Source organism: Falco peregrinus, chromosome 2 (assembly GCF_023634155.1).
Source record: "Falco peregrinus isolate bFalPer1 chromosome 2, bFalPer1.pri, whole genome shotgun sequence".
Lineage (NCBI taxonomy): Eukaryota > Metazoa > Chordata > Aves > Falconiformes > Falconidae > Falco > Falco peregrinus.
In genome coordinates this window covers 78,322,726-78,348,673 of record NC_073722.1, presented here as the reverse complement: position 1 = coordinate 78,348,673, position 25,948 = coordinate 78,322,726, and the positions used below count along the sequence as shown (strand labels likewise).

Sequence of the window (25,948 nt, the reverse complement as noted above, 5' to 3'; positions counted from 1 at the left end):
ATCAGTCCAGAATAAATATTGTTTTTAAACCATTCATTTGTCTTTGTTTCCACAGCCATCTTTTTCCAAAGCTGCCTTCATTTCTCTCAATTCTTGTCTTTGCTGTTTCATCATGAGTTTACTTTCAGGCCTCTTTCCAAGGTATCCAAAGGTATCTGCATCAGAAAATGGCTCTTTTTCTGAAGAGCCTCTAAAATTTTCATTTTAAATAATGAAAGCCTAAGATTGTTTTCAGTGAAAACTTGATCTTTTTTTTTTTTTTATAATGGAAAAGAGGAAGAACCTATAGAAATTTCTTTAATCAAAATCTCAACTTTTCACTGAAAATGTGATGTTGTAACATATTTGACAAGTAAGCATAGGCAGGAAGAGAACACTTTTTCTTTTGACAACACTTGTTTACCATTTCTAGCATCTTGCAGTTCCCTACACTTTAGAGTCACACAATACGAAATCATTGTCGATTATACTAATCTTCCTAATACACGCCCTTAATGTTGATAATACTGTAATCTTTAAGACATTTAATTGTTTTCACATTTTATCTTCCTCCAGGCTTGATAGGCAATGAATCCCTTCCCACACTTTCTTAACTTTTGAGCTTTCCTTTATAAAGTATGCAGACTTAATACAACTTGACCTAGTTCTGCATCTGTCTAATAAATGCATTTCTACTGTAGCCAGCTCTCCTCATCCATTTGCTTTACTCTCATCTGATTCTTGGAGAAAAATGGTAAATTTTCCCATGGATTTTCAAAGCAAAACTAGACAACTTTTGCAGTTATTCCGCATTCTAGTAGACATATGTTTTTCCTACAGTTTGGCTGTGTTGAAATAAGGTCAGGACATTATCATTACATATTACTGGAAAAATTAAAAACCAAAACGCCACAGAGAGCTAGTTATTAATTTTTCATTTAAAGAAGCCATTTTAGATGTTTTAGAAAGTTTTGCACTTGCTTTTGAGAAAAGGCTTTCAGAAGGCTTTGTAAAGCAACTTTTCTCAATTTCCTCGGAAGTTTTCTTTGGCCAGTGCCACTTTCTGCTCTGTCACAGCCCCAGCACTGCCAGGCTGGGTGTTTGCACTGTTATCTCCCCCGATCTCTACGGACCTGCAGGCTGCAGGGTGCTCTTGCACACACGCATGCCCGTCACACACCACACCTGTGCCCTTCCGTCTTTCTGCAACTGCAGTCACAGCTCTGTGCACAGAATTCACATTTCAATCGGTATACCCTTTGCCGTGTTTAATCACTTCTTCCTAGCAGTTATATGCCTTTAATCCAGTTTCATTTATAGCTGTTGGTAACTTTGATATTTCATTCAGTCTTCTCTTGACATTGTATTTTGATTTTATGATCTGAGACTAAAGAATGCTGTTACCTCTTCATAGGGCCACCTTCAACGCCACCGTGGGGAACTTTAGCAGCTCCTAGGACAGCACTCTGAACTGTGTGGTCTCATATGTTAAATTAGTTAACTTGCAGAAAATTTAGATTAAAAATAAATGTAAACTTATACTATTCTGTTTGGCTGAAACATTTGGATGAGCGTTTTTCCTAGCAGAAGCATATTCTTTACTGCTTCAGAGAAATGGCGCCAGTATGTGGCAGGTAATAAACAGCAACATTTACCTTACTAGCAAAGTCTTTTTTCCATAAGCTGTATATATTTACTTTTCATTTTTGTCAGGACACTCTATTATATTTTATCTTTTGTCAAGCTTTGAAGATACTGTATCTCATTTCTGTTTCATAGTACTTCACAGCTCATTACAAGTACAGCTTGCTGCCGGTGTCATCCTTGAGCAGCACTGTGTGCCAAATCTGTAGTGTCTTATGAGGAAATTGACTGTATCGACACAGTGAATAAAGAGCTTCAAATGAAAAACACTTGGGATTCATTCCAACCCTGATTTTTTATTTATTTATTTTTGCCATGTAACTTGCTTAGTGTCTTGAATATTTTTTTATTATTATTACCTGTAGTCATATATTTAATGATTTACTCCACAAACCCTTAAAAAATGAAAGAAAGGTCCCCCCTCACGCTGGATCAAGCGTAAGTGCATATTGAACAATTGGATAATGAAGCAGATTAGAAGAGACTATGACCATATGATGTATCAGTACTATTTAATGAGTCATCTTAAAACATGTTTGCTTCATTGTCTTTGGTTGCTGTTGCTGACTGGTCACTTCAAGGTTTATAAAATGCCGAGAAGAGAAAGTCCACGGGCAGCCCTACTGCCTACTGTATAATTTGATTGATTTTTCCTTTTGTGACGTTGGATGCTGCAACTGCAGAAGGTGACTGTCTCCAGTTTTATACAGAAGATTTTCCCTAGGCATTTTAAGAGAAAAATCTCTAATGCACTCCGTGGATCGTTTTTTTTTTCTCCTTACATGCAGAACTGCAGGCGGGTAGGGACCTTTGTGGTGGTTTAACCCTGGCTGGCAATCACGTGCCACTCAGCCGCTCGCGCACTGCCCCCTCACCAGGGGAGTGGGGAGGAGAGGTGGAAAGGGATGTAAAACTCGAGGGTTGAGATAAGAACAATTTAATAATGGAAATAAAGTAAATCCAGAATAACAACAGGAATAATAACAATAACAGTTAAAATGAAAAGGAGGGAGAAAGGGAGAGGAATGAAATCCAAAAGGAAAAGAGAAAGGAAAACTCGTAACACATAACACAGCTGCTCACCACCCGCTGACTGATGCCCAGCCAGTCCCCGAGCAATGACAGGTGGCCGTCGCCAACCCCCACCCCCCACCACCACCCCCCGCCGTTTATATACTGAGCATGACGTCCCATGGTATGGAATAGCCCTCTGACCAGTTTGGGTCAGCTGTCCTGGCTGTGTCCCCTCCCAATTCCTGTGCACCTCCAGCCCTCCCACCGGCAGGGCCTGAGTAACCGAGAAGTCCCCGAGCACGCTGTCCCCAGACCAGATCCAAACCACAGCACTGCACTACCCACCGAGAAGGAAATTAACTCGATCTCAGCCAAAACCAGGACAAACTTCCACAATAACAGTGCTGGGATCTTTCTTACATGTAACAGATCTTCCAGACATGAGACAGAGAAACCAGAAATTCAGCAGGAGCTGTGTCCCTGACACCAAGACAGGCCACCCTCACGCTGACGAAGGTGTCAGTGACTTCAGCGTGTGTTTGGGACAAGGCAGCGCTGTCACTGGCCATCTCCGGCTCAGAATATGTGTGGGACTGGAAGGTTTCAGACCTTTTTCCTCGTCTGGTTCAACACATGCTATCAAAGTAGGGTTGGAGGGCCTGGGGCACAAGGTGAAAATGCTTTCGGTGCACTTTTGGAACAGCTTGGCTGTGCTCTGCTCTTTAATCGTGAGGAATTGTGAAGTTTTAAGTCAGTCCTTAAAAGATTTGTAAATGGGAGAACAAGTGATACGTACAGAAGTTACTGAAGGCTTCTGCTGAAATACGAGGACAGAGGTTTCTCATCCATACTGTACCTCGTACTCCTTGTTTGTATGTTTATATGGAAAAAAACCCACAAATTTCTGAAAATAGACATTCAGCTTTAGAAAAGCTGACGGCTGAAGCAGTGAAAGCATTAGCTTTCTCATTAAATGCTAGTTACTGATAACACTTGGCTGACCTATATATACGTCTTAAACGAGAGAAAGGTATTTCTAGAGTGCCTGGGGAAATTAGCCATGGTTACATATTCTTTAGATTTCAGAAATTACATTAACCATTGTGTGCCTTCAATTTTCACGATGTGGTGTGAGTGAGGGCTGGGCTAGGCAGGGGTTGTGCATGCAGATGGCCTCATGCTGCGCAGTAGGCCTGCTGCCTGAGCGAGGGCTGCGGGACCTGGCCGTGGCATGGCGGTGTGTCAGTGCCGGCTAGCTAACCCGTTTGGTGCACATGGAAAGGGACTAAACCCCAACAAAGATGTGAAACACTGAAAGAGCCCATGCCATAGTACAGAGCACTGAGGAAAAGGGGATCTTCACCTCGCTGCCTTGCTGCACACCACATCCCCGGTGTGCTCTGCTTCAGAAGAGACGGGCAGATGCGCCGGTGCTCCCCAGAAGCCGGAGTTTGGCACCCTCAGCCCTGCTCTCCGTGCCCCTGCTCCGGCCAGGAGTGCCTGCTGCTCTCCTGCCCAGGGCATGGACTCGGCACCAGGCAAGGGAACGCAGGGCGATGTGGCACAGCACTGCTTTCCATTCCTTCCCGCAGGACCTCCTCAGCTGGCACCTCCAAAAGCTAGGCAAAAGGGAATTTTACCACTGCACATCTGAAAACTGAGTTTTACCTGTGTCAAGGAGAAACCTTGGGTCAGCTCTGGCTGTGTGCTTAACAGCCACGTTTAGAAATCTTCTCTAAGTTATGGTAAGGGGTTGTGTGCATTTGTCTGCACACCTCAAATGTTGGAATAGTCATGTTTATGCAGTGGAATAGTCCAAAATATTTTTGAACAGCCACCAGTGACTTGGGATGGGCAGCAACTTTAAAGACAAGACTTTTAGCCTGGTCAAAAGAAAAGGTCATAGTTCAGAATGATCAGACATCCGTCATTCAGAAGACCAGAAATCCAGGTAAATAAACCTCGTCCTGCTTCAACCACCTACTTCAAACCTGCCACCCATCACCTAGAGGTAGATCTCCCAGGTTTGAGTGGATATCCACACATCCTACACCCACGCTTCTGCACACAAAAGTCCTACTGAAGGACACGGAGAAGCCTGGATGATAAGGAATGGCATTATAACTGGTAGTATGTAGCATCAGGCTGGCTGGCAAGTGTCGTGCTGCCACTGCTCTTCCTGGTCCTGGGTGTGCAGAAGGCGAACGGTGTTTCCAGCCTTCTGTTGATGGCAGCCCAGCAGCTTTCAAAAGCACCGTATTCACAGCAACAGTAATAACTACAGGCAGCAGAGGAAAGATTTGGAAGCAGCAGTATTTTCCCATTAGATTCTCATGTCTCAAATAACGAGATGCTTGATGCCTGCCTTTTGCTGATAGCCAGCCTACTGCTTGCTTTTATAAGAAATGATTTGCTGATGAAAAGCCAAGCAGCAATATGCTGAATGTATTACTATGTAATTTCATGTGAAAAGAGAGAAAAACAGCCTGTATCCTTGGATAATAGCTAAATATTGATTTTCTAGTAGTTTTTATGTTCACCCAAATCATCATTAATTGATGGAGACAGTTCAGTCTCTGGTTTAAATAGGACTTGCTGAAGTTTATGTAAACTGTACATCATTTGTATGTCTACCTGTAAAACCTTTATATGTTGGAGTAGCTGCATTGTTGCATTGTTGCTTATGTGATGTCCTAATAGATCTTTATATAATTAACAGTGAATAGGAATATGGTAAATATGACAGGGAGAGGAACTAAGGAAATGTAGTTGAAAATACGATACTTGTGAAGTCATTATAATGCTATGTTATAGTAATATAATGATAATCTGCAGACTACATACACTTTTTGTGTTCCCCAAGAAAGGATGGACTGACTCATTTGCCACAAAACAATTCCTTTTGCATATTTTCTAGAGCTGCTAGCACAGATACGCAAGATATAAATCTACACCCTCTGTTCAGTGTGTATCAGGGTAGTAAATCAGGATGTGGAAGGCTGGGGCTGAAAGAAGCTAGGCGCCAGCTGCTAAGCCGTACCACGTGTGAGAAGGTGACCTGACCTGGCTGTGGAAGCCAGCACAAAGCTCTGCAGAAGTCTGGGGGAGTCACTGGGGGGGAGCAAGCTGTAGTCAGCCCTTACCCCTTGTCTCTTACTCCCTCTGGCCCCTGGGTGTGTATATTAATGGCTTTATGCAAACCAGCCTCTCCCTGTTTCTCTTACAGTGCAGCTTTAGATAAGCCGTTGATTGGTAGATTTTTTTATCCACAGGCACAAGGTAATGGTATTTCAGGCCTTGTGGTGAAGCTCCTGGGCTTTGTTTGTTGATGGAGGCAGCAAATAAAGCTGACAATGATTCAGATGAAAAGAAACCAAAGGAGCGTTTGTCCTTCATGCAACATACATTTAAGCCCTGAAACTGTTAGCCAGAGAGTATTAAGTATTTGAACAGGCTTAAAAAGCGAGACAGGTTTGCTTGGACAAGTTTGTGGAATTGAAATTTAACAATTTTGTAGCGTTCAAGTATTTATTTAATATAGAGATAGTAACTACATCCAGTGGGTGTAGCTCTCCAGAAAATAAAAAGTATTGGGGGGAGTGGCCATTATATGCCTGCTCTGACACTGTTCTCCCTCTTTCACATCAATTATTCACCCCTGATGGCCTTTTGGGGTTAAACAGACCTTAAATCCAACTTGTCCAGCCATTCTGATGCTCTAAAAATTGAACTTTTGCACTCTGTATGTAATTTTCTGCATGACTTTCTATACACAAGGTGTAATTCCTGATAAAGGTGCGACAATTGATGAAGTAAGAGTTTGCCTTGTTATCCTGCTTGAGTCCTACCTTATGCATTTAAATAAGTTACATTGATTCCATGTTCAGTAGAGAGTTCAAGTTTCTGAGCCAGCTACAAGGTAAACCGAGTAAATTGGTGTATGGGGCACCAAGAAGTAAAGAATACTAAATAAGAGAATGTAGGTTCATCTACCTCCTAAAAAATAAATTAATAACTAAATATTATTCTTTTACTCTCTTAGTTGTTCCAAACTGAAATTGCAGGTTTCTGTCTACCGGACTTTAAGAAGAGGCAGGATTTACAATTATCTGACTTCTTAGAACATGCAAAATTACTTCCTTCCTCTGCAAGGAAGAAAATGATGAAAGGAAAATAAGTGCTTGTTAACAGTTACCCTTAAAGTAAAATGTTAAAATGTTCATTATTAATGAAAAACATCAAGAAATCTCTCCTAGCTGCACAAAAATGTGAAAATCTTTTGGAAATAGATGTTTCTCATGCGAACAGACAAGAGGTTTTGGTTTTCCTTATCCATTTTATTAGTCTTGACAGTCACCAGCTCAGTTAGCTGACTTGTTCACTGCATTAGAAGTACCTCAAGGCTGTCAAGGCTTGAAGACCACAAGAATTAGTGTCTGCATATATAAGGTTCTAAATTATCACCAAAACTCATCAAAAAATGTTGTGGAATTATTTCACAATATGGAAACTGGCTCCCAGAATGGTGCTTTTCTTTTACAGTAACTTTTGGGATGAATGCCTTTCCAGCTTGTTCATAAATCTATCTGGAGACAGGCTTTAAAGGGATGTCCTTCTGGTAGTGTAATGTGTCAATAAGAGATGCAACAAGTCTTTGGGAATGATGGATGTATTGCAGGAAGAAGTAAGAAGTTAGCTGGAAAATGCACACGTTGTGGAAATATCACCTGCACCGTTAGTCTAAATCCAATGGGGCACTTAGATTCATACGCCATACGTCTGTCCGGCAGATCAATGATGTAGTGATCAGTTTTGACACGGTAGGGACCCCATCCTGGGAAAGATACTTTCTTCTTCTGTTTGGCATATTTAAATTCCAACTAAATTTGTCTTGTTTCTACAGGAACGTGTACCATAAAACATACTCATTGGCCTAACTGCTGCTCCTCTGCCTTGTTAAGCAACTGAAATAATTTCAGCAGGAATAAGTGAGAGCAACGTATGTCTGACCAAAACATGTGTGAGCGCAAGCATTTGCAAAACAAGGCTGTAGCTTTTCAGAAAATGGTTATAACAAAAGAAAGTATTTGATTTCAGCAGATATTTTAATCATGTCTGTACATGGTACAATGAAAGAAACTCAGACAACATATTCTGCTCCTTACTCACTAGAGCAAATACCATTAGAAAGAGAGGAACTGACACCTAGAGGTGTTTTTTCATGCTTTTTGTTTACTTTTTCATCTGGTAAACTCCTACTGATCTTTCACTACAGTTGACTCTTGCCTGTATGCTTTGCTGAGGAAATATCTCAATATCTCTCTCCCACTTGAGCCTGTATCTCTTCGAGTTTGCACAGGATCTTATGATTCTGTAGCTGGCTGCTTACTATCTGCCAGTTCTAATAAAAAAGAGCCCCAGGTCACAGAAAACAAGCAGCACTTCATGAACCTCTTTGCTATTGTTGTTTCTTTCAAAAAAGGGGGTAAAAAGGAAGAAAGAAAAAAGCTTTACCTAAGTTTGACTATTTTGTCTCTGTTTCTATGGGAACAAAAACAGATGAAGGAGCAAGTGTCAGCCATCAACATCAACTGGGTTGCTGAAACTCCAGCCAAGGCATTTGGCTACTGATGAGGAGCTTCAGGCTCCATTTGGACTTCCACTGGGGTGCTAAATTTGAAATGGTTTCATCTTGCGCTGAGAAGCAGGGAACCGCATCAGGTTTAAACAAAGTGAAATTATTTTTCCCTGGGATCTCTTCAAATCTTGTGATTATCAGGACAAGCTCAGAATAACTTATTTTTTTTTACTAAGAGAAAGAGGACAAAGGCAAGTAAAACCTTCCTGCTCAGGTGAATGAATGCACTTGGACTTTTTTCAATTTTCATAATACTTATAAATTATGGAGACCAGTGGGTATCACCATTAACACAGGTGTGTCAACTCAAACCTATGTGAGTGAACAGGGCACCTAGATATGAGATTAACAGGCCTGGGCAAAGGCTCATTTTATTACCCACCCCGACCATAGCTGCAATCCCTGAATCTCTCTACTACCATACCACACAACTGTTCCTTTATAAGACTTAACCTTCTGCCCCCATGCCCTCTGCTTCTCCTTTCTATCCCCCTACGGTGTACCTTCAGGCTCTCTTGCAAAAATAAAAGCCCTTATCTTCTCGTAGTCCTGATCCCAGGCATCTCCATTCCTTCCAAACTCGACCTTCTACCACAGAGCCCCCAGCTTCTGGCTGCTCACAAGCCTTTCTCCTCATGTGCCCATTGTTGCTGGCACCTGGTGTGACCGTAGCACTAGCTGCTCAGGGTTGCAGAGCCTGGGTCCCCTGTTCTCCCTCATGCCTCAGGAGGGACTTCAGATATGGGGACACAAGTCACGTTTACCAATAATCCATCCAAACAAAGCTCCAAAGTGAGAAAAGTAAGGCATATGAAAAAGTTTATCGTAGCGCTAATGTAGTGAATTTCTTTTTGTTGCCTCCATCTGAAACGGAACATGTGAAAGGGAGGGTTCTTCAGGCTGGTGCCACAGTGGGATACAAATGGGCTGAGTGTTACTATATGCAGTGGAGCTACACTGACCTAATTTATGGGAGCTGAGGATCTGGTCAGCAGCTTACAGTATCTACTGTGCTGTTTGTGTTCTGCTTTGCTAAATGCCAAATGGGAATGTTTTGCTACATTTTGTGCCAGCTAAAGCGTGCATAATAGAAATTTCTGCATGAGAAACACTTTTCCTTCTTTCCCAATGGTTCACTCCATTGTTTTCAGGTATAATTGCCAATGTCTGACTTCTTTCTTTCCTTCTTCTTGTAACATCCCACCTGAATTAAACATCTCTCAGGAAAAAAAAAATGATAGCCAAGTCTCTTTCTTATGCAACTAGTAATTTGGTAGTAAACATAACACAATAAGTGAGGGTAAAATAAGGTAATAAGACATCAGACTTGTCTTTGGTTCTGTCTATGCAAAAGAATATTTTGGTCTGGTATAATTTCATAAAGTTCAGTAGAGCTCTTCAGTATGGATTTAAAAACCACTCATGACCTCAAGTGGCATGCTGTTCATCTGAGTAACGTACCTGCCAAAGTACATTAGGATTGAGGTACTCCTGAGTTGCTAGGTGCCACCGTGTTCAGATCTAGCAGGGTCTGCATTAAGTGTTTCCAAGATTTTAAACAATGGTAATACATCTGTGCCTTAATAGCCTACATCTCTCTTTCACCCGTCCTGCATTCGCATTATAAAAATATATTAGGAACACTAACCTAGGACCGTATTTTTAAAATGAGCCGTTGTAAAAATCAACATGTGTTAATTGAACATGAAAATCCAATGTATTATTGAGCTCTAATAGCTAGTTCTCCCTGTGTAGGTTTTGTCCTTCTTTAAGCTTGGGTGATGTGACTAGGCTGTTTGTATTTAAGATTGGCTTTCAGCTCCTTTCCTCTGAAAGATGTCTAGCGAGAAACCGAAATCTGCAGCAGGCAAAGGTCCTCGGCAGCCTCTGAGAGGATCAGACTCTAAATGTGGCTGCCTATGAGACATAAAAATTAAATCATACACCCTTATTTCAAATGCTGTGCTGGGCTTGTTTGATTTTTTTAATTGCAAAAGTGATTTCATAGTGTTTTGAAGAAACTGGTTCCCTTTTTTGTATCCATGTTATCAAGCAGGATTGTTTTGAAATGAGAGCCAGCAGCATCCTTCTAGGGAGGGGAGGCAGGAAGGAAGGATGAGAACCATCTTGACTACAGAGTCAAGCCACCCAAATAATTTCTGAGTGTTAAAGCCTGACTTACTGACAGCCAGCAGGGAAGTACCAGGAGTGATCAGCGAAGTGCCCCGGGAAATGAGGCAGAGCTGAAAACCTGACCATGTGAAGGACCTTCCTGCCTGTCACGCTTTCCAGAAGGGTTATTGTGGCGAGTTTCTTAACAGGCGCTGCAGATAAATACACTGTCTCTAAAATACCAGTGGGAATACAGAAGATAATACCCATTTTTTCCCAAAGAACATTGCTAAAAGCCACTCCACTGACAGCCTAAGAGGTAGGCTCCAGTGGTGGGAAAGAATTGTGGCAAGCTACACAAACTGCATGCTTTCCGTTGACTTTGCTAGATGTTCACCTTCAGGAGACGTGCTGGTGGAGCGGGCTCTCAAGGGTCTGGTCATTCAGACTTTTTCATCTGAATGGATGAACCAGAACTTTACTAAGGACAATGGAGCATCTGCAAGCTTTCCATCCTGAAAGTGCTCCAGCCTGTCCCTGAAAGAGTATATGCTTTTACTTAGGGCTTGAAAGTATCCAGGTCAAATGAAGGCCGGCTACTTCAGTCAGAGTGGTGGGATAGCTCCCATGAAATTTCAGAGAGATGCTGCTGATCCGTGCAACTAAAGGAAAACAGGCTATGTGAGCTAAATGTATGCATATGTAAAGGTATGAAATTGCTTATAGGGAGATTTTCAAAAGAATAAAAGGGAATTGGAAGTATAAATTCAAAATCAGCATTCACTGATTTTTTCCTTCCTCTATCTCTTAGCTCTCTTTGGTAACAGAATCCATCAAAGTTCAGCGGTATGCACATCAGCTTGCAGCAGTTCAGATATAGACAGCAACACCAAGAATCACACCCACTGGCGCAAAGATTAGAAAAGCAGTTCAGTCTGTTTGTGTTGGAAAAAGCAGCCTTAATAATTTACCTCTTTAATCTGCTTTTTTTGCCTGAGCAGCTCTGATACTGGATAGGTGGAACTTTAGTAGAAAAACATGTATGCAGCTTCTAACCTGAAATTATCAACATAAGAACAAAAAAAGGCATCGATGCTCTGACCTTCCTCATTTTACCTGGGTTTTTTGACAAGGCAGCATTTCATTTGCTTTAAACAGGAAGCCCTGCTGTGATAGAGTTGTAGTTCTGTTTGCACTGTTGCCTCTTCCCTGCTGTTTAAATGTCAGTTGTTTTGGATTTGCAAAGACATAAGGCTGTAAAACAGTCTGTGAAGGACTGGCATTTGGAGATCCGAAGAGGAAAATTGCTTATGTAGTAAACTGGGTGGGGAGATTGGCAATGAAACCGGGTGGGGGCGGGGGTGGTATTTCAAGGATGCTGCAGTGCTGCCAGCATCACACGCAAAGGCCTGTGTATTTTGTTCCCCAGAAACCCACCTTTTCAGCAGCAGAGCCCACGCAATGAACACCCATCTGCCCCAGAAGGGACAAGCAACTTTCTGTGTAACAGGACAAAATAAGTAAGCAAAACACCTTCCTGAGCCACAGTGTCTTTCAAATTATGTGACTGTCAGGAGGCGAGTGGTGCAGACTGCCTCATCCTGCCCTCTTGTCCCAGCAAGCACCCAGGCAGACCTTTCTGATGCTTTATGGGGGCTGAATTACTGAGTTTTGCATAGTAATTTGAAGTAGTTGTTGAAGTTGTAAGCGAGGGGGTTTTATACAGAAATAAAGATTTAAGCATTATGCAGCCAAATACTCTAGTCCCCTTTATAGTACCAAGCTATACGTATACCATATGTATAATATATCCCATATAGATCCCACAGAGAGAGAGGAAATTTCTGGCATCACCTGTATTATGTCTCAGAGAAGTAGTAAACTAGTCAATAAAAATGAAGGGTTGGATTTGTTTATTTTTTAATGGATTGGAACAGCTATATGCTACTATAGGACAACCAGAGAAGCTAGAAATGAGCTGTAACTTGCATATGCAGCACATGCACATGAGACTGTGAAGTGTTCTAAGAGTTTGTCAGAAATATCTAAATAATAAACACAAAGTAAGGTTAGAGGAAGTTACTGCCTTATCTTATAGCCCAAGCTAGAAGAAGAGATCGTGAGAGACACTAGACAGTAGTTTATAAAGAATAAGCCGACACACCACTGGGGCTTCCAGCTAACTTAAGAGTCAGGAAGGCAGCTTCTTCTGATGTTTGAAATCAGCATTCATAGCATAGGCACAGGTACTAAAAGGGAAAGGATGATGAATGGGACTGATAAACCTGCAAGCATCCTTTCAGGGTGTATTTCAAGCTTTTGGATAGCAATTACGGAGGGCATTATTTTTCATTTCAATTTATGTCCTGGTAATCAATTATACAGAGAGTTGGAGGGTAGCCCTTTTGCTTCCCCATTAGGAGAAAGCAAGCAAATAAAAATGAGGATCCTGAATGTAATGAGTTCTTTCCTTTTTCTACCTTCATATCCAGTCAACTGAGCTAACCAAGGACTTGCTGTACACAGCGAGGCTGCCTTTGTTATGGTCTAACCCTTTCTTCATTCCTACTTCTGCTTGCCCTTGCAATTACTCCTCTGGCTCAAGATGACTCATGGAGGATCTTAATGCTGCAGACCATAAACTGTGCATCCCTATCATTAAAGTTTCACCAGTCACATACAGAAGCGTGAATTAATGTTACCCAGCTCAGGTTTCTTGACCCCTGCACATCATACCGACTAGTACAAGTTCCATAACTCTGTGTTGCCGTGTCCCTCTACTGCAAGTAACCATTATCTCTAAGCTTACACAGTACATAGGCTTTAAGCCTTTGAGACTGAAACCTCACATTCTTTTATACAGATGTAGATATAGATACAGATGCAGGTGTAGATGTAGATCATATGCATATACACATACATAGATTACAGTTCACACCTGTTACAATAGTTGTGCAAAGCAAATAAATAACAACAACAATAATGTTGGCTGGCCAGATAGACAACAGGACAGAAATATTTTGTGATTTCCTATTTTTGCTCTCAGAGAGCTACAGCATCCCAGTATTAGCTCTGCTATTTGTTCACAGCAACCACAACTATACTACTAAGTTAGTTTGGGGTTTGAATACAGTACCCAGGAAAATGCTTGCTGCCTCACACTGGCTTACCCGTTGTAGAAGGATGGAGAATCTCCTTCACACGTGGAAATTCAGACATAGAGGCTATACTATAGCTCAATAAAAATGGGAAGTGCACTGTTCTGGCTCTGTGGTCAGATAACATGTACTGGCAGTAACACTCCTACAAATTTTGTGGCCTTAAGTTTCCTCTGCACCTTGTTAGTTGTCCCTCTAGCCCTCAGACATACCTTCAGAGGCTCTGGAGCCAAGGGAGAACTGTACTGCACCCACCAGGGAAGGGGTTTCATAGCGTGAACCAGTGGGTATGTGCTGTACATCCTGAGAGCTGACGCTAAGGGCATGTTCAAGGTCTGGTCACTGCTCACGACAGGACAGAGAGAGACGTATCAGTCTTGGCCCTGCTGAGAACAGCAGATGCATGTGTGCATAAGCTCCGTCTGGGAGAGTGCTAGTTGGCAGAGTCCAAAACAGCGCCAAGGAGCATGCTAATTCAGTGCTGTGGACCATCAGCAGCATACTGCTCAGCTTTGCTTTCTATTCCAGATTTATTTAGCAAAATCATTGCAATCAGAGGGACTCCCAGCCTTTGCCTGCAGACAGTGCGTAAGCCTCCAGCTTCAGCCATCTGGCACAGCAAGCTGCACCCACACACAGGCAACGTGCAAGCAGTGAGCACGGGCCACATGGCACCCAGCGACCCTTTTCCTTGTCTGTGCCCTGCCTTTCCCAGCTCTGCTACAGGGATAGCAACGGTCCCTCTCTTTCTAAGGGTCTCAGTGTCCCTGGAAGAAAAAACTGAGAAGTGTTGGGGTGGAATACAGTCCACACAGTTAAAATCAGCATTGAAATGATTCCTTAAAGGGTCTCCATTGTTTCCCACAGTATTATTCCAATAATTAAATTGGAAGTTTGATCAGACACATTTGTCTTCACAAAGAACACATTTAGCAAGGCTGGTAAGCATTTCCTATAGGAAAAGCCTACTGGGTTTAATACATTGACCTAATGGAGTTATGCTTTTCACTGAAACTCTCTGAAAAATAAGTCATAAGTAAACTGATAAAGCCAAATTCATGTTTTAGTTTCAAAATCTATAGTCTTTAGCTTTCATTACAAAGCATCTTCAAAGTCTTAGGTATAAAATCTTATTTGTTTGCATGCTTGCCTCTTGTAAATAATGATGTAGTTTTCTCAAAGTGTGGTATTCATAAAACTTCATTTTTACAGCCTTATGTTATCAAAATAATCAGCCAACAGTTATATTGTTTGAAACCTCAAGAATGACGGAAACACAAGGAACTCCTGTGCGGTTCTGTGCAGAGGTAGATGTTCATGCTTGGGAAATGCTCCTTCATTTTATCCCGGTCCTTCACAGCTACAAATGAACCCACATCAAGTGCAAGGAAATCATGAGCACCTCTGTTTGAGATAAAGATTATTAGGTTGCAATGTGTAAAATTTGTTATTTTACGTATAGTTCTTGTATCGTGGATTTTTATGCGAGAGCAGGGAATTGATCAAGATGCCCCAGTGACTGAGAGCAGGTTAATCACCTGTTCCTGACAAGGCATTCCTACCCCATGAGAAAAACTGGACTGTGGAGCACTGCATTTTTAAGTAGAGGAAGCTTTGGGGGGGAAGAAAGTTTGTTCTGTCCCATCTAGTCAGCAGTGCCCAAAGCAGCATCTGCTTCATGCTGTGGTGACAGAGCTGGTGCTGCTGCACAGTCCCATCCCACCACTGCTGCACTCAGCTTCGTCTTGAAGTATTTATATGTGGGCATAACCACCCGGCAACCCGTGGTTTTGTCAGTACAAGAAAATTATCATTTCTTGTAGAGGAATTGTAGAGGAATGAAGGCAGGTTAACGAACATTGATGACATACAGCTGTGGGCTGGCTTGGAGGGGTGTGTGTGGGCTGGCTGATGTGGACAAGGTGCAGCTGTGGCTGGTTCTGCTGAGTAGTTAAATAGCTCTAAGGGGGAGGGAAGGGGAGCCTGGGGTGAAGAGAGACCTGGAAGAGGCAGAGAGGCAAGGCATAGGAGCTACTTATTGGTGTTAACCTGCTGTGGGATGGTAAAAGCCTTGTTGCAGCCGGCTAGTTTGGATAATGCTGTGACAATTTTTTACATGTAAAACATTCTTCCCTGCGGGTGTCCCTGCCAGTTTGGTTCTGGTACAAGTAGTGTGGCTGATGGAGGCACGGGGAAGAAATGCACCACTGAAGTGGCAGAGTCCACCAAGCACTCACGTCATGTATCATTATGAAGTGGCCATCAGCTTTTGGTGCCTTGGGGCACATCAGTGCTACCGGCAGCAGGAGGTACCAGACCGAGCCTTAACCTAGCGCTAAGGCACACAGGACAGACCAGCCTGAGGACCTGCTACAGACGGCTGTAGGGTCACTAGCCCAGACTGACCTACAGCTATCTCAGCTCTCCCTGCACCACTATGAAGTTTCCAGGGTGTCTGTGGACACTTACTGCCAGTTGTTTTAGAGCTCTGGAAGCTGGACTGTGCTGAACTTGAGAGACAGCAGGTATGTGGCACTTGCACGCTTACACTCTGCGGAGTCATCTGCATCAGCGTGTTAACTGGGATGAAATGCTGCCAAACGCAATGTGCGTTGGTCTCACAGTGGCATAAACAAGATTCAAAGCACTGTAAAACTGATTCACAATTCCCCAGCCCAGCTGCTGGGAGCAGTCCGCCCAGTCCGCTGGGGAAGGTTGTCCCTACCTCAGCCCACCTTCAGGTTCATTTCGGTTCTTCTCCTGAAGCCAGAGTGAAAGGACAGCAAGGCTAGATGTTTCACCAGCTTCATTAAATAAATTAAAAAGTCACAGTGCTGCCAACAAACTTCAAAATCTAATTGGGTACAAACAGCTTTTATTTTGGAGGATACCAGTGAGTAGGAGAATTGCCCTAGATTTCCATTTTCCTGTGCAGTCTTGAAGGGATAGAAATAGTTTGGCCCCATGGATGTGTAAGTATAGATCCTACTGCTGAAAATATTCTGTAGGATAGCAGGGTTAGTATATGATGAGAGTTGTGAAGTATACAAATAAAAGTTCGTTTCATATAAACTCCAGTTGCTCAAACTTAGCTTCAGGTCCAAGGCAAACCACAGCCTTATGCAGTATCAGTGAAACAAATTACAGGTTTTTTTCAAGCTAAATTGTGCCTCAATCATCAGATATGTAATTCCACAATCTTTAAGTTTTATAGCTTGAAGCTCTCTTCCTTCCAGAGGAGCTCAGTGAAGTCTGAGAGGGAAAAGATTTTAACACAAGCACTAATTTTTTCATATATCCCATCTGAAATGAGCTTATGAGGAGTACATATGCATTATTCATCCCATGTGCTGGCTAGAATTAATAACACATCCATTGCTTGTGATACATTATCAGTACAGAGCTGTTTACCTATATTGCATTTACGTGAAATAATGTGCAGACGTAGATTTACTTGCTTGAGAACATGATGTGAATTTTAAGGCTCAAATGATCACAGGAATTTCTCCTCAGAGTTCCTCAGTTTCCCCAGACAACACTGTCCTTTGTGCATACAATTGATCTGTGCCTTCATTTGCCCTCTTTTCATTTTAACACGTTTCTTTCACTGCTCAGGCTAAGGGAAGAAGGAAAGTCTATAAATCAACTACATCCTCACTAGCCCTGTTCTTGCTCTCTCGCATTTTGGAGCAGTCACTCATCCTCTGACTTTCTTACATTTCCAGTTTTAGCAGCTTCAGATTTCCTCACTATCCTTGTATTAATTTTCTTTTAAAATAACATCCAATTTACTATTTTTTTTAAAAAAATAAAGATATGAACATTACTATTGATTGCATAAATAAGCATTTATACTGCAGTATTAAAAGCATGGCTCTTCAGCAGCACTAACCTAGATTTACATAACATCTCTCAGCTTCTTCAGGCAAAGAACCTGTAATTTGGCACAAAGTACCTCCCTTTTGTGAAATGGCATTTATAATGATGGTACCATGTAAACAACTCAGGAATCCAAAGACAAAATTCATCTCTTAAGGTCATTATCTGGATTAATATAAGAAAAATCCCTGATGGAGTTTAGAAAGTATGAAGCAAGGAAATGGATCATACTAATCTGTGAATTCAGTGGTTCTTTTGTGGTCTGACAGATAAAATGCAGATAGTATTTTCCATTCAGTTATTACTTGTAGTGTTACCTAATATAAATTATTAATATTTTGACAACGTATGTATGTCTATTACACATTTTATACAAGATATGGTAATACCAACAGACAATTATTTCCAACAAACTTAACCCTACCGACAGATTTCGCACAGCTCTGCCATGCTGTTTATATATAAACAGATATGTATACTAAACCCACTTTTTGTCCAGGCTCAGTCTCTCTGTTTTCATTGCTTATGGCCTCAAATCTATTTTTCTTAGATTCACAGCAATATACTTTCTGCTCAGCCTTAGTCTGCTGCTCTACATGGAGATCACAATTCTCAGTGAAGACTACTTACTGATAGGGCTAGGTGAGAGGGCTCAGCGCTGTCCCCACACACTGGACACCCACCCTCACTGGCCCCCCGTAAGACCCCATCCAGCTTACTCATGATTACTTCTCCACTTGTAGTCCAACGCTTGTAACCCTGAGCAGGCAACATGACTTTTAACACTTGTCCAGAAGCGTGGCCTCAGGATGCAGTGTCCTCCTCTGAGGCAAAAGCCTGAGAGCATCAGGAGAGTGCAGGAGTGCTGCCCTTCTGCCTCCAGGCTCCGTTGCCCTGTGCCTAGGCACTGCTGGGGACACTACAGGTGCAGCTGCACAAAGCTAACTACATACTTACTGCCCGGTACTCTGCTGCTGCCTAAGCCTGGAGACACGTTTCTGCCAGTCAGACCCGCAAGGCACCAGAACAAGATCTTCCAGGGAGGCTCAGAACTAAGTGCTGATCAGCTAAGATCCTAGATCATATCTGATAGAATTCATGTGGTGGACAGGTCTCCCTTTCACAAGCCAACCCCAAACGAGAGCCAAAACTATGACCCCCCGAGATTAGCACAGTGATACTCACCTTGTTCTCCACTGTATTGCAGTATCTTTATAATAGAAATTTAAAGTGAAGGGGGTGGGTGGTGGTGCTAACTTTAATTCTGTCCATATCTGTTTTGATATCCTTGGCCTGGAACTGGAGTGCCAGGCAAAGGTCATAACCGCTTGCCCATAAAATCATATTTGATGTTTAGTTGCTTTCTATACAACAGAACAGCTTTTCTATACGATAGAACAGCCCTAAGAAGATGCACGTTGCTGCCTCAGAAGAGGCTGCAGCATGGGGCCTAGAGCACTTTTCTGAGAACCGAGGCATGTTGGTTCAAATTCTTGCCCTGAATCAGCGATGACATTTCATTTTGGGTGCCCCGCTGCCTGCTTATAAATTCTTCAGAGGGTGGCTGCTGGTGTTCTTCGGCTTTATGTAAAACTTGCACCTATTCAACAGGAAAAGAACGCAATGCCTTTAAAAAAAACTAATTAAAGCACTAACAGGTGAATGGGGAGACCTGGATTCTGGTTTCTATTTCAGGCAAAGCAGGGGCTCCCCTGCAGACTCCTCAGCCCGGTGGTGAGATCCTGCTTACACGTTCATTTTCCCTTAGGGGCAAACGGGGATGAACCCCAAGTTTCCACATCCTTCTGACAGCTGAGATGTGGGGAAACTAAGAGATCTTGCTACCTCGGTGCTTTCGGGAAGGAAGAGCCTGATTTTCCTACAACACGAAGAGGTACCAAAGCGCATAGCTATGTTCCTGCAGGAGGCAAGTCCCGAGGAGCAACTACACCATGCACCAGGCTGTGCCTGCTGGCTCTTGCACATCCCATCTTCAAGCACCTGCGGGAGAATCCACGGGACACTGTGCGGAGGTCTGTGACCCTAAGGCAGGCACGGACCCAGCACCACCTCCACACGGGAGACAGCAATGCAGTACATTAGTGCGCCAACCTTGGCTCAACGCGGCGGCTGCAGAGAAAGCGCAGGAAGCAGTAAAATAAAGATACCACGAAAGAGACTGAAAGATAATTTGTAATTAATCACTTTCATACAGGATGACGTAAAGCAGACTTAAAATTATGGAGAATTAGCCAGACAATTGCAGCTTTAGCACATACTGTCATGGTTACTTCAAAACTGTCTACATACCACACTCTAACAGGCTTAAAAGGGTCTCAATGGAACTTTTAAACTATTTGCTTTTTAAATAAAGGAGGCTATTTGTGGCAATAATACTTTTGATGAAGGGTTCAGAGTCAACTGTAACTGATACATATGATTGATGTCCATAATAATCACACATTTCTGTAATCCTTCCTCATCCATAATGGTTCTGAGCTTACATTTTGGATATTATTAATACTCAGACAAAAATAACTTGTGGACAATATCATGTTCTCAACATGGTTAAAGAATTAATCTGGTTTTGTAAAACTGTTTAAGAATGATGGATACTTTTTCCTGCTTGAGTAAACACTAGCTAATTCTCCAGACCTCCTTTCTCTGTTCATGGAAATGCAAGTCCAAAAGATTTCATGGATATTTAAAGGATGGCACCAAATACTGCATACAGAAAGATTAATTTCTTCACTTGCTAAGGATCTGATACCATTCATTACACTGTTAACACTTCAGTACTGGAGTTTTGTTGGTTTTTAATTTGTAAGAGAGAACACAATGAATTTAGGAACAACATCAAATGGAGAGAAAAAAATGAGGCAGCTGAAATGTAGCTGTGCAAAGAGACTCCAAGTGAAAGTATCACACTTATTTTTATTCTAGATAAGCAACAGGACAGCGTGGAATAAATATAGATTGAAAATTTCTTCGTCTCTTTAATGACTTCAAAGAGGCTAAACAAAGACACAGAAGAGTTGAACATTGCTGTGTACAACACAGTAAACATTAAAATTTTATACCTGAGCAAAAAAAGGAATTTAACTATTAACTACCGCATGCAGAATAACTGATAAGTTATCACATAAACCTAGCATACTGTTATTAGGTTACAGTCATTCAGATGTTCTTAATTTTTACAAAGTCTAAAGATGGAAAAAGCTCCAAGACGAGATGAGTGTGTGACATAAAATCACAATAAGGAAAAGCACATTACCATTTAGCAGCCTTTCCAGAGGACCAAAATTATCTGCTGTTTTATTATCCAGGGAGAAAGCAGCAACAATTCAAAGCCTGTGGAGTTAATAACACGTTAGACATTTAAGCAGGTCCTGAAAATGAAAATATTGGCAGTTTATGAAGTGCTCACAGAAGACCTGAGCCTGCATCCCCTGCCCTCAAATGCCACTTTAAAGCACTGCGTTTGCGAGCTATTCCCAGCACAGAATGAAAGGTAGGGATACGGAAGGGGATTACTGATCAGGTCACAGGCTCGTGATTTTCTCACCAGCATAACCACAGCCAATTCTTAAGGAATGACTTTTTTCCCCATTTGACTGACGAAAATGCACATTTAATTTTATGTGGAAAGTTGACCTTTCTTCACATTGAATCTGTTGTTTGGGTGGGGGGTGTTTTCCTTTTCTCTTTTCTTTTTTTTTTGCCCTAATACATCTCAAATGCTGTGGTCTGAAGTACTTCAGTACAAGTCAAAAACCAGAAGCATATTTCTCTTCTTAATTCCCTTATCTTTGCAAAAGATGCCTGTGGGAGAGAAGGGGTCTGAAAAATTTGAGATTTAACCAGCACAGTCCATTCCCCCCAGACAGGCTTCATTCTCCTGGCAGACTTCTGCTCTCCCTGATCTCCATACCCAATATAAAAATTACCTGCTCCCACCAGCAATACTCCTGTGCTACAAATCAGCTGTTTGCCTTCCTATAGCAAAACCAGCAAACTCTGCCTTTGGCATTCAGACTTGTTAAAAAGAGATGGGAGGGATGGGAGCGTCTCTTGCCCTGTTAGAGACGGCCATAAACAAAGTCGCTCCCTTCTATTTCCTTGCAGTTGTAACAATTACATACTCTTGATGCCAATCAACTCCCCTCAAATCATACCTGCTACTTTTCTTTCACCATTTATGAATAAAATTATGCATTAAAAATGCACGTGTCAAAACGGATATATCCCTTTGTCCACAACGTATTCGTTTCTTCTTTAAAGTCAGCCATCTTAGACATTGGTAGGTTGTGTGAAAGAGTCTCCAGGGAATTGAATCCTCTTTGCTTCTAGTTTCTTCCTGGCTTTGAAAGCCGCTGATACTTCAGGGTGGATGGAGTCCAGCCGCTGTTCACACTGGAAGGCCATGAGGAAGGCCGTCCTGTAGTTGTTATTCATCCAGCCATAGAGAAGGGGGTTAGCAAATGTCGAGCACATGGCAATGACATGAAACACTGTGTAGATGAGTTTGTACTCTTTCAGGTCTAACACCTGACTGTCAATGTCACTGACTAGCTGGAAGGTGTGAAATGGCAGCCAGCTGACAGCAAACACCACAACCACACACACCAGCATCTTGGTGGTTTTCCGCCGCCGGTGGTGGTAGTGGTCATTCCCCGCCCCAGGACTAACGTGGTTCTTGAGCTTGGTCCAAATACAGGTGTAGGCATAGGAGATGACTGCCAGCGGCAGCACATACTGGATCAGGAGCATGGAGATGCTGTAGATGGTGCCGTAGTTGAGCTGCCCCTCCCCTGGCCACTTCTCAGAGCAGACCACGATCTTGAAGTCAGGAATGATCTCAATCAATGAGTACTCACGGAAGATGGCCAGAGGACTTGCCAACAGAGCGCTGACTGCCCAGGCAACTCCTATAATCAGGAAGCTGATCCGCTTAGATATTTTGCTTTCCAAGTGGTAGACGATGCAGCGGTGCCGATCCAAAGCGATCACAGTCAAGGTAACAGTAGACACATGCACGGCAAGAGCCTGGGCATAAGGCACCAGGTGGCACAAGACCGGGCCCAGTTTCCATTCGCCCAACAGCGTGTAAACCAAAGTGAAGGGCAGGCACAACGTGTTCACCAGCAGGTCAGCCACAGCCAGGTTGGCGATGAAGAAGTTCGTCACTGTGCGCATGCTTTTGAACTTGATGATCACGTGGATCACGAGGGAGTTCCCGATCACCCCCAGCAGGATGATGGAGCAGTAAGCGAAGATGAGGATTATCTGCACTTCAACTAGCGTTGTGCTGTCCTTCAGTTCTGGTTTAGGGTCCAGAGCCAATTCGTTGAGCGGTGTGGTGTATCTCGGCAAGTACAGCTTGGTGAACAGCTCCATCTTCGTTTCATCTGTCTGGTTTTCTTCACCTCCTACTTCCAGGCGCCCCATCCTTGCAGCAGCCTGGTCTAAGCAACAGAGTTGGCCCTGAAAACAAAAAGAGTACAAGAACACGTGGAGAAATCAGTCCTCAGTGGCTAAGACAAGAAGTAACAAGCTAAAGCTACAGCTCTTTCCTCCTCTAACCCACATTCTACGTCGCAGGATTAAGAGATCTGTCTTAATATATTTAAATTCTGTTGCCCTCACATTTGAAGCCCGATCCCATAATATTATTCAGGCATGACTCCTGCTGAAAATTGGGACAGATTTCAAAAGCATTTCAAAGACAAAGTTTGCCTAAGTAAATGCAGAAGGATTAAGATCCTGCTGGGCGGCATATCCTTTTTTTTACAATCCACTACCTAAAACTACTGCTGATTTAGCACAAAACTTCCATTAATACCTATGGGAATTCTACATGGCACGGCACCATCCAGACTGTTATTAGCATAATAATCTTCCGGCTTTTCCTTAATGGAAAGTGTTTCCTTTAAATTGTTACTGAATTCTTACAGGTTTACTCCCCTCCTTGATACCACAGAACTAATTACCAAGGTCTTTCTTTAAGAAACTTTCTTTCAGGAAAGTTTGTGCCACAAGGCAAGGAAAAATACCACTCTAACAGAACTGAAATAATAGCATTTCTCTGAAATGACTGTGTAACCTATTCATGCTGAAATTAACTCAAGAAACAATTAAAACTCAGTTATATATAATATTTCCTTTCTGTGTAATGTCTGAGAAAACACAGCTCCTTGGAGGCTGCCGATCAGGGATTCGTTTGTGACTGCAGTCATAGAGAAAAGCTAATCATTCCCCTGCCAATGTCAGTAAAAATTCCACCACTGGCATCAAAATCACATTTTGTTGCCTTCCCCACGCAGGCTGAGCCAAATTCTATGCTGCCCTAAGACTTCAGCAGGCAGCAGGATGGATACATGGATGTTTTACAGTTAACTGCTGACTCAGACTTCAGTCTTAAATAAAATGGGCATGTCCCCACCCAGGCTGCCCAGACCATGGGTGGCATGCTCAGCGGGCACCGTGCACCTGGGGACTCCTTGGCTTGACCTGGGAAAATGCTAAGAACCTGCCGATGCCCAGCAGGCTCACCGATAAAACACCACGGGCTGCTGCGGAGGGGAAAGTCACACCTGAGTTACCAGCTCTGCTTCCCCATTCATACATTCCCGAAGGGAAAGCGAGAGTAGCGAAGAAATGTCACCGTCTGGCCATCAGGTGTTACACATAGCTTAATTCGTCACAAATTCAGGTCTGCCTAAAGAGACAGCCTAGCTATTAATGCCTTTGGTTTCAGATGGGATTTTTTTTTAAAAAAAAAAATCAGATTCACTTTATTGTAGGCTGTCATCCCTACCTCTGTCCCCATTAACTATCTGTGAGTGGCATCCTTAGGTGTAATTTCTGAACAGAAAGGAAGGTTGTCTACCAGCAGGTGATGGAGCCCATCGTGTTTGCTTGCATCTCAGACAATACTCCAAAGGATTTCTCAGTGCAAGCTCTTTTTGCAAAAGCAACAGTTAGAATGGGCTGAAAGGCATTTTTCCCCCAACTAAACTGGTCAGAATTAAGCTATAGGGTCTCTGCATTTACTGCACAATTAATAGGGTAAGCCTGAGATGCAAAACACTGCAAGATACGTATCAGTGTCGGCTGTTCGTGCAAGCTTACTCTGCCGATTTTAGTAATGTAAGCAGTTATCAACTACTAGCTTAAGCACGGGTAGCACAGATTCCTCATAAATACACCTTTGGTCCACCAGCTTAAAAAATTAAAAGATCCACCACAATTTGCACAGCCAAGACTATGCAGAAGTTCAGAACTCTGCTCAGCAGTTTCCTTCGACCTGTGTACCTACACCCAAGGAGTATCCTTGCATGTATCATTAATGTAGAGATTTGGTGAGGTCCTAGGACTCTCAGGTGCTCCAAAATCTCATAATTTTTTCAGTGCAAAATAAAGGCAGGTCATATTTATACACTGTAGCAAAAGGGTGGGAGGGAAGGCAAATTTCACAGGTTTTTCCCTTCCTTCCAGGCAGGAGGATGTAGCTCAGCCAAAGAACATAGCATCCCTTTCTTCCCAAGAATATTGTCACCTGTTTCTCTAGTCCCTGACTTTCAATTCCTACTTCCAGCACACGCCCCCCTTTTATTTTTTTAGCAAAGCATTCTTTATTCTGCCACTTTTATTTTCTTTGTCACTGCCCTGTTTCAGCTGATGAAAGGCGTTTGGGTCTTGTCAATAAGCAAAAGCTGAGGGAGGTAGGGGGAATGAGCAGGGTTTCACACAGAAATGAGCTGGCCTGTCCGTAAGCGATGAAATGAACTGGACGAGCCCGACATTGTCGGTGGGACGGTCAGTGGGCAAAGAACCAGCGGGGGAAACCGCAGTGGCGTTTGATACTTCAGGCAGTGTGCCACAGGACCCTTTCTGCTCTTTTTTGGTGTAAACCCTCCCGCTGACAGCATCTATTTGCACACCTTGCACACTGCACGGGCACTGGGGGGTTTGTCCCATTTGCTTTTTCCCCCACAGCCAGGTCCTCAGGGGCGGGCATCACACTGCACCTCACCTGGGGCCGAGGAAAGCCCGCAGAGACCCACCTCGGTGCCGAGAGCGAGTGCCGAGCACGGAACGCGGCATCGCAGGTTTCCAGCGGGACCGCAGCGCCTGCGTTGGGGAACGGCTGGGGGTGCTGGAGCCGCCGGTAGCGGCAAGCGCGCAGCCGGGGCATCGCCGCTGCCCCCCGCTCCCCAGCCGGGCCGGCGGGCACTCCAACCGGGAGCGGCGGGCACCCCAGCCGGCTCCGCAGGGACCCAGCCGGGAGCGGCGGGCACATCAACCGGGAGCGGCGGGCACCCCAGCCGGGAGCGGCGGGCACCCCAGCCGGCTCCGCAGGGACCCAGCCAGGAGCGGCGGGCACATCAACCGGCTCCGCGGGCACCCCAGCCGGGAGCGGCGGGGACCCCAGTCGGGAGCGGCGGGCACATCAACCGGGAGCGGCGGGGACTCTAGCCGGGAGCGGCGGGCAGGCACATCAACCGGGAGCGGCGGAGACCCC

The 25,948-nt window shown here is 43.4% G+C and overlaps 1 protein-coding gene across 1 annotated transcript; it reads right to left on the bottom strand.

The window, feature by feature from the left end:
- Nucleotides 1-20,400: 20,400 nt before the first annotated feature.
- NPY2R (neuropeptide Y receptor Y2) lies at nt 20,401-22,903 on the bottom strand. The gene has a single exon (XM_005232493.3). It carries the CDS (start codon nt 22,870-22,872, stop codon nt 21,715-21,717), a length of 1,158 nt encoding a protein of 385 aa, XP_005232550.1. The 5' UTR covers nt 22,873-22,903; the 3' UTR covers nt 20,401-21,714.
- Between the last annotated feature and the right edge of the window lie 3,045 nt (nt 22,904-25,948).